General features: G+C 41.9%; 1 protein-coding gene across 1 annotated transcript in view; it reads right to left on the bottom strand.

The window, feature by feature from the left end:
* The window catches only part of ppl (periplakin), an 81999-nt gene that overhangs the window by 8848 nt on the left and 58194 nt on the right, over positions 1 to 14957 (bottom strand). Inside the window, exons 14-20 of the mRNA XM_073060365.1 lie at positions 14321 to 14350; positions 11192 to 11349; positions 9852 to 10030; positions 8422 to 8560; positions 5918 to 6111; positions 2533 to 2683; positions 911 to 994 (exon numbers count right to left, since the gene is read on the bottom strand). Of these exons, the coding sequence (XP_072916466.1) occupies positions 911 to 994; positions 2533 to 2683; positions 5918 to 6111; positions 8422 to 8560; positions 9852 to 10030; positions 11192 to 11349; positions 14321 to 14350 (935 nt within the window). The remainder of the gene's footprint in view (positions 1 to 910; positions 995 to 2532; positions 2684 to 5917; positions 6112 to 8421; positions 8561 to 9851; positions 10031 to 11191; positions 11350 to 14320; positions 14351 to 14957) is intronic.

Raw genomic sequence — 14957 nt, 5'->3', positions numbered from 1 at the left:
CAATAAAAGCCGATACCTCGCTTCCTACGTCTCAGCGTGAGTTATTGATGGTGCATCAGCTCCATATGTATAAGAAGATACTGGGGGCAGGAGTATACTTTCTAGACTTTTGAGCTTGCTGAAACATTCATCAAGATCATGCCTGAACTTCTGCCTCTCTGTCATTTTCCAGCACTCCAGCACAGAGAATTCCAAAGCTACACCACACTCTGAGTGGAGAAACTTCCCACAATTTCAGTCATACAGTACATGGCCAGCATCCCATTCTGAGCCTGAGACTCCTGATTCTAGACTCCCCAAGCCAAGGTAAACATCCACACAAGAAACTGTGCAGGTGCTGGAAATCCAGAGGAACAAATATTTTGTTAGATTTTTTTTTTTAAGTTGCAACAATATCAGCTCTCCTTTTTCTAAACTTGACCAAATATAGGCCTTGTATCTCTCATATAGCAAACCTACCATCCCAGGGGAACCAGTTAGTGAATTCTTATTGCACTACCTCTATGGCAAGCATATCCTTCGTTAAGTATGGAGACCAAAACTATTCATAATACTCATGTTGGGGTTTTACCCAAGACCCTGTATAATTTCAGTGGATATATTTATTGATATACTCACTTCCTCTCATAATAAGGTTCAACATACCATTTGTCCCCTTTGTGCTTGCTGTTAGCTTTCAGTGAATTGTGTATAAGCACAGCTGTGCTCCTTTGACAATTAACATTTCCCACGTAAAAATGCATTCATGTCTCTTATTCTGAATTTAGTAAATAGCCTTCAGACCATAAAGTATCTGAACTTCCAATATAATGGACCCATTACAAACAAATCTATTGTTTGCCCCCGCCATCCTGATCTAGCTGACATTCCTGTGATCACTGAACCAATATCTCATCACTTAATTTCTTACCTTGGCTGCCTCCTGATATTGCTGTGCATTGTTCGTTGCTTTTGCTAAATCTGGCTCTTTATTGGTAATGTCATTTAAGACACGCTGTTTCAAAAGGGAGAATAAAATTTAAGGTCAATATTATGACAACCACGTAACTCTTATAAATGATTTGCTGGGTTAATAAACAGACTGCCTAACCAGTAAGAAAAGATTTACATTTAAACTCAGTGTTGGATGAAAGAGAAGATAACTAATAGAAACAAATTCTCTAATCTTCCATCCAACCAATGTATTAAAACTATACTTGTATAAGTTTTAACAAGTTTCCCAAAACTAAAGATCTGTTGCGAAATTATGATGGATCTAATTTCATGTAACTATTTCCTGACCCGAAACATTCAGGAGAAATAAAAGCTATTCCTTCCAGAAGACAGTTGGTGTGATTGATACTGGAGAGAACGTGTCTTGTGGTGTGGGGGTGATTTTCAATTTTGCAAAGCTTCATCAAAGTCCAAAGTCTATCGCATGAGGTCCTGAGTCAAATTGTTGATGATTTGATGGATCATCAACATGCAGCTTCAGAACTTGAAGATGACTAATTTGTCACAAACTATTTGGTGGAAGTTCTCCCACTGTGCTGAAGTTGGATGTCTGATGTCCACCTTACCCTCAGGCAGGTCTCGGTACAGACATTTATTGGAAGTGCTATGCAGAGGACTGCTGTGAGAAAATGTGGCTTTTCCAGCCAATAGCTTCTCCTTTAACAAGCCTGACAAGAGGCACAAAACAACCACTGGGGCAACTTCAACCAGAGTGCCATTAGAAATTGGAATCTAGGCCATCTGCATTTTTGAGCCAACTGATAATTAAAATCAGCTCCATTTTCATCTGGAAAACTGACATTTGGATCCATAGAAACCATTGGGCCAGTGTGATCAAACAGTGATTTATTGGACCCCAAAATATAAACATACAAATATTGTTCTCAGCATTTCGTACACATAACTGTCCCAAGAGAAACAACTTGGACAAGTAGTATATAGAGGCAACTTGTGCCTGGAATAGATTGCTTGGGGTAGTAGTGGAAGCGGGTTGTTTGGTGGGGTTTAAGATCCTTTCCGATAGAAATGAAGGGCATGGAGCAACGTGGATAATGCACAGGAGGAGGACATTTAGTACAAATTGGCATCCAGATCGGTGCAACATTACAGGCTAAATGGCCTGACAGGTGCAACACTATGTTCCATATCGCTTTGGTTTGTGTTCAAGAGCAAAATGAACAAATTTGTTATTCTGACTGGCAGAGTCAACGCAATTTCATGGATCAACTTATGAATAAACTTTAGAGCAATTTAGTAATTTCTTCAATGCATGTAATCAAACCAAAAATTCTTGTGTCCCAAATACATGAGCCTGCTTTCCCTCATCGCCACCTCATCTACTGAGAAAACAACTCTGTAAACGTGTAGCTGCAGATACTGTATCTTCTACAGAGAAACCATTTCGGTTCTGCATTTTGTTCAAGAAAGAGAAGCTGAAATAATTGGTAATATCTTGAAATATCTTTTAAAAATAATTTAAAAATTTTAAAATATTTTACTCAAATACAGGTGCAGAAATGTCTTTATGGAACGCGGTACCATTTGGTTCCTCAGCTTATTATCGATGGTTTTGGCACTGTCAGTTTCCCGTGGTTCATAGTTTGGTACGTTGGAGAGCCAGCTGTCCAGAGCATCACTACGATTCCGGAAACTGGAATATGCATCCTTGGCCTTTTCCAGATTTTCAATCCTGTAGATGGAACAGAAAATTAAAGAATTTCACTCCTATGTTTCTTATATTCATTATCTCTCAAATAATTTGTCAAATCTGTAAAGCCTAATTATATAACCTTGCTTTCGACTAACATCATTTTGTCTCTTATTTACATGTTTGCACTTTATACCATCGTAATGCACTTTGAACTACATTGTTTTGTATGAAAAGTACCCCATAAATAAGTTATTATTATTATTATTATTAAAGAGCATGGCACTTTGAAAATTTATACCAAATTCCAACAATGAGTCCACTAACATTTCAGAAGTAATTTAATCAATACAGATGTTATTTGAAGACTGCAACCACGGGTCTATACATGTCAGCTCTCAAATATCATATTTCTTCACAACCAAAACAAATCTTAGCCTGTTAATCTAATTAGGTCATGTTTGCAGCTTGCCTTATGGATAAAATGATAACGTGAGGTTCGGACAACAAATAAGAATGGTTGTCTTCCTCTGCTTAATTAGATCGTAACCCATGAGTGAAATGGAATCAAAAGATACCTCATGTCACACTCTTTAAATATCCTGAAGTAGAACAATTATTCAGGGGTGTTAACATTGAAAAGTACATTGCCATGAGTGTGGTGTTCATTCCCTGGTAGGGAATACCAGTAAAGGCAAAGAATGCTGAATGTGCCTCTGTTAATTCATTTGAAGATTAGGATTGGAATTGTTTTTTTTAAATTGTCAAATGTATCGAGATACAGTGAAAAGCTCGTCTTGCATACTGTTCATACAGATCAAATTTTTATATGGTGCCTCGGGGTAGAACAAGGTAAAATAATAACAATGCAGTTTAAAGTGAGACAACTACAGAGAAAATGCAGTGCAGGTAAACAATAAGATGCAAGATCACAATGAGGTCAATTGTGAGGTTAAGAGTCCATCTTATCATATCAGGGAACTCTTCAATGGTCTTACACAGTGGGGTAGAAGCTGTCTTTGAGCCTGATGGTATCCACCCAAGAGAAGTGAGGAGAAGAGAGAATGTCCAGGGTGGTGGGGCCTTTGATTATGCTGACTACCTTACTGAGAAGTATAGACCAAGTCCACGGAGGGGAGGGCTAGTTCTGAGATGTGCCGATCTGTGTAAACAACTCCCTGCAGTTTCTTGTGGTCACATGCAGAGCAATTGAAGTGCCATGACGTGACGCATGGAGGTGGAATGCTTTCTACGGTGGATCGATAAAAATTGGTGAAGGTCAAAGGGAAGATGTGAAATATCTGTAGCCTCCCTGAGGAAGTGGAGGCATTGATAAGCTTTCTTGGTGGTGGCATCTACATTGTTAGAGCAGGTCAGGCCACTGGTGATGCAGGATTCACGTGCAAGATCATAGTGTCATACATCACAGTAAAAGGCCCTTCAGCCCCTCATCCCTTTGCTGACCATTAAGAGCCCATCTATACTCAACCCATTTACCAGCACCTGATCTATAGCCTTCTATGCAGTGACAACTCAAGATTTCCAGCTTAAAATACTTCTTAAGTGCTGTAAGAATAACTGTCTCCTCCACCCCATCAGGAAGTACATTCCGCACTCTGACCACCTTCTTTGTAAGCAAAGATCTCCTCTAAAAGTCTTACCTCTTACCCTAAATTGATGCCCTCCAGTTTTAGATACCTCTGCTCCTGTCAATGACCCTAATAATTTTATAGATTTCTGCCAGATCCTGCCTTAGATTCCTCCGAAGTTATCAAGTTTAAATGAGACCTTAGTTTCTCTCCACTGCCTAACCTACTGAGTATTCCAAATATTTTAATCTTTCCAATTTCTAGCCTTTGGTTCTCACTCTGATGTACTGACAGAACACAGCACACTGAAAATTCAAAGCAAACTTATTATTAAAGAACGTATATGTCACCATATACAACCCAGAGATTCATTTTCTTGTGGGCATACTCAATAAATCCAGAATAGAATAATAACCATAATAGAAGCATAGAAAACCTACAGTACAATACAGGGCCTTTGGCCTACAACGCTGTGCTGAACATGTACTTACTTTAGAAATTACCCTCTTTTTCTATGAGAATAAATTAAAGACCACGCCAACTTGGGCATTCAATCAGTATGCAAAAGCCAACAGACTGTGCAAATACAAAAAGAAACAATAATTATAAATAAATATTGAGAACATGAGATGAAAAATCCTTGAAAGGGAGCTCATTAGTTGTGGGAACATTTCAGTGATGGGACAATTGAAGTCGAGTGAAATTATCCCCTTTGGTTCAAAAGCCAGATGGTTGAGGGATAATAACTGTGCCTTAACCTGGTGGTGTGATTGTCATGACAACAACCTCTTCCTCAATGTCAGCAAGACCAAGGAGCCGATTATTGACCTCAGGAGGAGCAAACTGGAGGTCCCTGAGCCAGTCCTCATCACAAGAGCAGAGGTGGAGAGGCTCAGCAGCTTTAAATTCCTCAGTGTTATTATTTCAGAGGACCTGTCCTGGGCCCAGCATGCAAGTGTAATTATGAAGAAAGCATGGTGGCGTCATTACTTCCTTAGATGTTTGCAAAAATTTGGACAAACTTCTATAGATGTGTGGTGGAGAATATATTGACTGGCTGCATCACAGCCTGGTATGGAAGCACCAACGCTCTTGAGCGGCAGTGGATATGGCCCAGTCTGTCATGGGAAAAGCCCTCCCCACCACCATGCACATCTACATGGAGCGCTGTCGCAGGAAAGCAGCATCCATCATCAGAGATAACTTATCATCCAGGCCATGCTCTCTTCTCACTGCTGCCATTAGGAAGAAGGTACAGGAGCCTTAGGACCCTCCCCTCTGGTTCAAGAGCCTGGTGGTGATAACTTCACTCAACTTCAGTTGCCCAATCACTGAACCACTCCACTCATTTTCAAGAACTCCTCATCTCATATTCTCAATATTTATTGCTTATTGGTTTATTATTACTTTTTTCTTTGGTTGCTTGCACAGTTTGTTGTCTTTTGCACACTGGTTGTCCGCCCTGTTGGGTGGAGTCTTTTATTGATTCCATTTACTGAGTATGCTCGCAAGAAAATGAATCTCAGGGTTGTACATGATGATGATGATGATAATATATATAGATATAAAATAAATAAATTTACTTTGAACTTTGAAGGTGCTCTTTCAATGCAAGTTCCGCCTTCCAAAAGAAGAGCATTTGATTATTAACATACAGAACGGTTCTGAAGAAAAATCAGAAACCAACCGTCTGTCCATTTGCTTGTTGAGGTTGTCATAGCGTTCGTTGAGCTTCTTCACCTCAGTGTCCTGCCGCTCGACATCTGGGCAGTGCTCCTGGAAGTTGTCCGCCAGGACGTTGCAGGCTCTCTTCACAGAGTTCAGGTTCTGCTCTGCATCTCGCAGGACTGGTTTCTTGGATTTCAGCTCAGAGCGCAAGGCCTTTTTCACAGTAAAACAAAGAACGATTGAAAACAACTTAAACTGCAGGGAAAGATCACCAAATGGTTTTATTGCCGTCAGTTTTCTTACCAATTTCAATCTGAAAGCGATATCATAGCCACAGAAGCATTTAATGTGAAAAGGATGGAGTTTAAAGCAGATGTGCAAGTTATTTTTTGTTTTACAGAGTGGTGGGGTGCCTGAATTGTGATTAAGGGGTAGTGGTGGAAATGGATTCAGCACCTTTGCACAGTACTGTAGTAATTTAATGTATTGCACTGTACCTCTGCAAAAAAAACAAACAAGTTTTATGACAAACGCGAGTGAAGGTAAACCCAATTCTGATATGCATCTCTGTTGTGGACTGAGAATGGGACGGGGCAGGGAGAGAGGAATCACAGATGGGAAAAGGGGAAAGGAGAGGTGAGGGAGCAAGAAGAGATGTTTGGTAATGATCAATAAGCCTTTTGTTTGGAATCAAGTGACCTTGCCTGGTGTCTCAGACCTGGGTGTGTCTGCACACGCGCTACCACCCCCCCGCCCCTCCGGCTCCCTCTCTGCCACCTGTCCCACACCCCTCACATGGCACACAACCCTCACCATTCCCAACATCCTTTGCTCCCGACAGGTTTACAAACTTGCTCTCCGATCCACATTGTCAAGTGCAATACCGTGCGAAGGTCTTTGGGACCCCAGCTATCTATATCCAGTATATGCCTAAGACTTTGGCAAAGTACTGTACATTGTGGTATTTAGAAGGACATAGATTTGCAGGGATTGAAGGGTTATGGATCAAGTGCAGGCAGAGGAAGTTTAGTTTAACTTGCCGCAGTCCACACAGACAATGTAAGCCAAAGGGCTTGTTCCTGTACAGTATTTTTCTGTGTTCTGTAGAGCACTAAACCTTGGGAAAGCAGATAGCAGCCAGGTTTAACACAATTACATTGGATTGAGCTTGCAGAAGGATGAGAGATTTAGTTACATAAGCCACACACAGATGGAGTAGTTAAGAGAAATTATACAGAACAAGGTGGTGGAAATGAAATCATAATCAGGAGCTGGGAAAGCTGTTAGGAGGTACAGCAGGGTTCCATCCTCAGAGTTATTTATAACTCGGAGGACATTTGCAGCCCATCACATGTTTGCCACATTTATAATGCACTGTGTTATGTTTGTCCTCGACTGTGCTTCTGGTGTTAAGGAGTTCATTTTTGTAGCATTTATAAGTTATTTTGCATTTCATGGCATTCTTGTCTATGACAATAAAATTGACCTTGAACTTGGACTGCTCACAAGCTGGATCAGAAAAAAAGCTGCCTGCAGCCCTATAGCAGATGGCAAACCCATCTTGCCATTTTCCCAAACACTTGCTGCATGTAAGCCAGGTGTTTTTTTAAAACTTGAATGGGCCGGTACAAACCAGAAAACACAAATTTAGACCATAAGACATAGGAGCAGAATTAGGCCTTCTGACCCATCGAGTCTGCTCCGCCATTCCATCACGGCTGTTCCTTTTTTTCTATTTCCTCCTCAACCCCAGTTCCCGGCTCTCTCCCCATAACCTTTGATACCATGTCCAATCAAGAACCTATCGATCGCTGCCTTAAATACACCTGACAACCTGGCCAAATTTACACTGTGATTAAGTGTTGCCTGGAGTGGGAAATTTGGACCGTTGAAGAAAATGAATGACAATCTATTGAAATCTTCTGCAGGAGAGGATTAACAACCTTCAAGCAGTCCTAATGCAGAATCTTGACCAGAAATCTTGCAATTGATTTTTCACTCAGAGACACCACTGAGTCCCTCCCGCAGTTTATTCATTGCTCCCAGTTCCTGCGTCTACAGTCTCTTAACAATTTTACTGAGAGGGTTATATGAGAGAAAGAAAACAAAGACCAGGAAAGGGCAACAGTATAGAGTTGGGACACTGAAGTGTGTGCGTGCGGAGTTAAAGTAGTGACTTCTTCTGAGAAGAACCCTTTTAGATTAAATAAAGGAATGACAAGCAATTAATGGCATTGCGAATGCAGAGGTTGGAAAGACTCCTTAGTTTTCACGCACAAACACGAGAGATTTTGCGGGTGTTAGAAATCCAGAGTCTCTCTCCCTCTCTCTGTCTGACACACACACACACACACCAACCCCCCCCCAACCCCCGTTGGAACTTAGCAGGTCAGGCAGCATCCATGGAGAGGAATAAAGAGCCGAGAGTCGGTGCTTCTGGCTGAGACCCTTCATCAGGAACTTTCCCAGCTCCCTGACGGACCACACCACTTTTGTTATTGTACCTTCAGACACATCACTCACTTCGAGTTCTTGCTTCTTGGAATCCAGCCCCCAGTTGCTATCTGGAATCGTTTGATCCTTTATCAGCTTGTTTTCGAACTCTGACAGCATGTTTCTGCCCTTCTGCAGGGAATTCTCCAAGTTGTTTACAGCGTGAGCCCTGTGAGGAATCACAGGTTAGTGTGGTTGCTGGACTTACAATCCCAACACAAAACATCAACCTGCAACAGGTACATTGGCAAACAAAACCCAAGTCTGTTGAATGCATCGGAATTAAATCACCATTCACCCTCATGGCAAAATGACGCAATGGACAACAGAACAGAGTTATGATGACGATGTTTAAAAGGAATCTTAACATGCACATGTGCGGGCTGGGTACGGAGGGATATAGACAACACACAGGCAGACAAGTGGTTTCAACTGACGTCATAGTCAACATGTGCGTTGTGAGCTGTGTGGCCTGTTTCTCTACCGTACTGTTCCATGTTTAGTGTGACAGGGTAACAAGTCTCCAACTCTAATCTTGCATCCAGGGATCTTTCCCTTCCATAAGCAAGTGAAAGACACCATTTGTTCACTTATTCCTAGATTGGTACGATAATGGGCATGTTATTGTGGAAGCTAGAAGCTTACTATCACAGAGTTGTAAGTAATATTTTTTGCAGCAAGAAAACTGGGCAAGGAGACCATGAGCAACTTGTGTCATGATATTTTAAAAAGGAGTCATTGGAAAATGGGCTGGTTATTCACCACAAGCCAGAGTCTGTTTATCTAAATGAATAGGTTTACTACGATGAAAGAATCTATTTAACAACTGAACCGGAAGCACAATAATCAGAGATGGAACCAACACAAAAATAGTTCCATGTTCCAGCACTTGTATCCTGTACATCTCTGCTTATCCTCCTCCAGCAACTGCCTCCATCTATTTCTTTCCCTATCTGGTGCAACCTGTCTTTTTTTTAATCCTTATCTGCTTCTACCCCCACCCTGCTGCCTCTGACTCCCATCTCCATCTCTCTTCCTCCCCTGCCTGGCTTCTTCTGTCTATCACCCCTCAGTCCACCTACCACCACCCATTTCTCCCCACCACTCTTCTCTGTATTTACCAGCTACTTTCTACCCCCATGTGGCATGGTAACATAGCGATTGGCGTAACGCTTTCTAGTGCCAGGTTTGACTCCCACAGCTGTCTGAAGGGAGCTTGTATGTTCTCTGCCTATGACCACGAGAGTTTCCTCTGGGTGCTCTAGTTTCCCCCCCAAATTCCAAAGTCGTACGGCTTAGAGTTAGTAAGTTCTGGGTATTCTCTGTTGGCACCAGAAGCACAGCAACGCTTGAGGGATGCCCAGCACAATCCATGACACAAACAATCTGACCTGTACCATCCCTCCCACAGATACTGCTAGACCTGCTGACATTTTGAACTCTGAGCTGGCATTACTTACTTTTCTTCGGAGCTGTTGAGCAGGAGGCTGACTTGGTCAAACTTCTTGTTTGTGTCATCCAGCTTGGTGCGAAGCTGAGGTGCTCCGGCTGCTTGTGGGTTCTGCGAGAGGAAGTTCTGGCACTCTCTTTCTTTTGACATCTTTGCTATTTCAATTTGACCGATTGAACCATTGATGTTCTGGAGAAAAGTGCATTTTAAAAGAGTAAATTTAATATTGCTCATATTTCCAAAGTGTCTATCCACTTAAAGCAATTATATAAAAACAAGTCAACTTCCTCCATACATTTAATTGCCTTTACCAAGTGGATTTGGGTTAAAGGTGGCTCATTCCAGACCTTCAACGACAAGCAAAGACAGAGCAATGAGCTTTGTCTCCACTTAACAGAAGGCATTATGAAGGAATATGCAAATTTAATACAACTTCCATGCTAACTTGTGATAGAGAAATAACCCCTCAGTCCTCAGACTTAACATCAATGTAACCTGAGCAAGTAAGAAACTCACTTTAAAAAAAACAACACTACATTTTGGGATCTTAACGTCAAATGGACATCACAACAGTTCACATTTCTGACAAAAGGGCATGGTAAAATTTAATATTTGCATTATGTAAATGTATTTTCATAGGCCGAGTTCAGAATCTTGCCTAAGGGGGGATACCGTCAGGAATGGAAGGTTATAGGAACGAAGGCCAGCATAGAGAGGTCACAGTCATACTGAACAGTAGGGCAGGCTTGAGAAGCCTTGGAGCCGATTCCTGCGCCAACTTGCTCATGTTCTTGTCCTCATTCTCCCCTGACCACTCTCTACTTTTAAAAATCTTTTAAAAATGCCACATTACAACACCGGGACATTAATATCAAGTGCAGCAAATGCCGTTGCAGGCCATCCATGAACTGCAAGAATTGCCTACAATCTAGAAATTGGTTTGAAGATCTCCTCAGACACGCAGAACTATCCTAATCTGTCTCAGCTCACTTGCTGACACACTGGAAGATAGCAGGTGCAAGCTGTACTCCAGGACTGAAATGCCGAGTCTGGGTAGATAATTCAGTGCTACAGTGCTGGAAGTGCTGTTCATTGAACATTCAGTGAAACCAAAGTCATGTCTGCCCTTTCAGGCAGATGCACGAGATCGTACCATGCTCTGGATGCCCAGGCTGACAATTAACTCTCAATCAGCAGCAAAACAAGTAATCAGTTATCTCAGATCCGCTTATGGATCCTTTGTACAAAGCAGCAGCTGGGCTTCCTGCAACACCATACTTCAATAGTGTGAAGTGCTTTGAGGTATCTTAAGGTAGCTTAAAGCTCTATAAACAGAGAGGCTGGATATACCTTCAGATCCTGAATCCGGTCCTTGATGTCCTGGATAGGCTTCCCCTGCTCAAGGGGTGGCCGGGTACAGGATTGGATGGCCTTCTCCTGACTGATGACATTGTTCTGTATTTTATCCAAGTCAGTAAGCAGCTTCAGACATTGCTGGTCCTGGGTGTCTGACCACAGAGAAAGGAAGGTTACAGTGTGGAACTTACACGGCGTCTCCCAGTTCCTTTCTGCTTCCCTGATAAAATGCAGCCTACTTCAAACCTTACAGACAAAAATCACACTTTAACATCCCGGGGCAACACAATAGTATAGCCGTTAGAGCAAGACTTTACAGCGCCAGAGTAGAATCAGGGTTGAATTTCCGTTGTCTGTGAAAAAAACTTTGCATATTGTCCCCATGGGCTTCCTCCCAGTGATCCACTTTCCTCCACTTTTCAAAGACGTACTGGTTAGGGATAGTAAGTTCTGGGCATTCTATGTTGGTATCGAAAGCATGGTGATGCTTGCGGGCTGCGTGATGCTAACGACATTTTCACCCTATGTTTTCATGTTTCAATGTACATATCTGTGACAACGCTAATCCCAAAATACTTAATTTTGATGCCAGTTAATTTCTTGCTAGTGCAATGGCAAAACAAGTTATAGTAATGGGGCATTTTTACTTTCCCATTGTTGACTGGGATTGACTGAGCACATGGGGTTTAAGGGGTGCAGAATTTGTTAAGTGCGCCCAAGAAGATATCTCAAAACAAGAAGATGGCCCTACTAGGGACAGAGCATTACTCAACCTTATAGTAGGAAATCAAAATGGACAAGTGGTGGGGTTCTCAGAGGGAGAACACCACGCGAACGGTCACCTTAATTCTGTAAGTTTCAAGGTAGTTAATGGAAAGAGATAAGGCTGGTCCTTAAGTTAAAGTCTTTAAATGTGGGAAGGCTGGTTTCAAGAGCAGAAGACAGAACTTGGCAAAGGTAGATAGGGAAGATATACTTCTGGATAAAAAGACAGCTGGCAAATGGAAACCTTTTAAAAGAGAATTCAAGGCCAGCATGTTCGGTAGAAGTGAAAGGCAAAGATGGCAAATTAAAGACCCAACTGAAATAAAGTGTTTGTTCGGAGTACCTTGTGTTCAAGGAGTTCAGCACCAGATGGTGACAGTACAGAATAAAGAACTACTTAAAATCAAAGCAAGAAAATCCCCTGTAACTATGGAATGACTTTTCCTTCACAATCAGTATGTTCATTTCAATTTAAGTAATTACAGAACAACCTCTGAAGATTATTAATCCCTAATACCTCAGGTAGACTCTGTTAGATGTGAATGTTCTTGTATCTGTTGGAAAATTTACTTCAAAGACCTACTTCGCTTAAATCCTAATAGAATTGAACAATAATCCACTTAAATGACAAAAGACAAAAATAAAAAGCAGTATGGTTTGCACTTTAGCAGCAACAAAGTATCTTGATCATGTTGATGAGTGAATTAATTTGTTATTTTTAAGATTTGGCTCTCCTAGTTGGTGAATCATTTCTAACCACAAGCCCTACTTCAGCCACTAAAGCAGTATAGCAGTATACTCTGGTTCTAGCTGCAGAAACAGCCTAAAGGCTGACAGGAAGCCAAGCTTAACTGAATTAAGACAATTGCCAAAACATGAGAAATCTGTAGATGCACCTTCGCATCAGGCAAGATTTCCCAGTGGCCGCACATTTTAATTCTACTTCCCATTCAGACACGTTGGTCCATAATCTCCTCTTGCCATAACAAGGCCACTCTAGTTGGAGGAGAAATAGCTCACGTTTTGCCTGGATGGCTTCCAACCTGATGGCATGAATATTAATTTCTTTAACATCCAGTAATTTCTACCCCTCCCTTCTCTTTCTCTCTTTTTCTCATTCCCCATTCTGGCTCCCCTCTTACCCGTTCCCTTCTCCTGTCCATCACTTTCCTCTGGTGCCCTTCCTCCTCTCCTTCCTCCCATGTTCCACTCTCCTCTCCTATTAAATTCCTTCTTCATTAGCCCTTTACCTTGTCCACCTATCACCCCCCAGATTCTCACTTCATCCCCCATCCATCCTCTACCCATCCACCTACCCCCTCACATGGCTTCACCTATCAGCCACTTCCTTGGGCTCCTACCCCTTCCCCCACCTTCTTATTCTGGTTTCTGCTCCCCTCCTTTCCAGTCCTGATGAAAGGTCTCAGCCTGAAATATCTATATATTTTTTAAATTTCTCTCCACAGATGCTGCCTGAATTGCTAAGTTCCTCTAGCATTTTGTGTGAGACAATTCCCATTTTCATCCATCAAACAAATTCATCCAAAGTCAGCCATTTCAAGACACAAACCAGAAATTACTGTATACACAATATGGCTGTCATCATAGAAATAAGGATCTATCTTCCCAAACTGAAATTTATATAACAGGTAAGCATTAGAATGTCACAAGTATTAAAATAACTCAAGCACAATGTCTTCCAATTATACTTTAGGTAATAAAATCCACTCTGCTCAGTCCCCAATGAGAACACCAAACCTTGACACTGACACTCTCCAATTTGAACCCAACTCTGACTTCCAATCCCACTTCCACATCTATAATCTTAGCTACCCTTTCAGTTGTCAGAGCCTGTCTTCTGCTCACCCCCTCATCTATACTTTTATCGCTTTCTGAATAGATTTACCCCTAGTTCTGGCCAGCTTTCCATCTATCGCCTTCCATGAGAGTAGTAGAGTAGGTTGCATGGTCAGCACAGAATTGTGGGCTGAAGGGCCTGTAATGTGCTGTAGATTTCTATGTGTGACCCCGCTGCATGCATTCCAGCTATATAAACAGGAACGCCCATCACTGTGCCTACCATTATGCACAGACTCCCATTCCACTTAAACCTCCCTTTTAAAACTGGCACCTTTGTTCTCAAGTTCCTTCCTGGTTTTGACCTGTCTTGTATCCAAAACATCTTCCAGCCCTACAACCATCAAAGATCTCTGCACTCCTCCATCTCTACTCACGTTCCTCTATTGTGCTACAATGTAGTTCCTGACGCCCTCTTAGTGGTGACATAAAGCTAAAGAGAAAAACAAGATTAACAGGACTATACTCAACCAGCTGGTGTAATAAGGAAAAGTTACTTACTTGACACAGGAACCACAGAGGTCTTTGGTGCTGTGAAAGAGCAAGGAAAAGATTATCAACCTCAGTTCAGATGCATAACAAGCCAATTACTTTTGTAGATGTCTTGTAACACTCTCAGAGCATTTAGCCAAAGGCTGATAGTTGTCATTGTAACTAACATTTCCAGCATTTTAAAGAATCTAGTGCTGAAACCTCAATGTCAAGGAACTCTTATGTACATCTGCAATGTATTTATTCAACTGAAATTAAGATAAAAAGAGTAGAGCATCATGTATTTTTAGCTGGTTAGGTGTCCCTAAGGCAGTCCGACGTTGTCTTCAACCTCGCTCTGGCAACTCCTGCGACGACACTGGTGCCAAGCTGTATCGGCCCTTGCCCTTCCCTTGGACAACATCGGTGTCGTGAAGAGGGGAGACTTGTTGCATGGGCAACTGCTGGTCTTCCATACAACCTTGCCCGGGCCTGCTCCCTGGAAACCATTCCAGGTGCAGATCCATGGTCTCACGAGACTAACAGATGCCACCAGGTGTTCCATTCCCCACTAAACTGAGACGAAACCCTTTGCCTTCTGCAATAAATCTTTACAAAACCAGAACATTTGCTCCGATAGAAAATGAGAATAATGCCAGTGTTTATA

Source organism: Hemitrygon akajei, chromosome 11 (genome assembly GCF_048418815.1).
Source record: "Hemitrygon akajei chromosome 11, sHemAka1.3, whole genome shotgun sequence".
Lineage (NCBI taxonomy): Eukaryota > Metazoa > Chordata > Chondrichthyes > Myliobatiformes > Dasyatidae > Hemitrygon > Hemitrygon akajei.
Note: the sequence above shows the minus strand (reverse complement) of the source record. Positions and strands in the feature narration are given on the sequence as shown.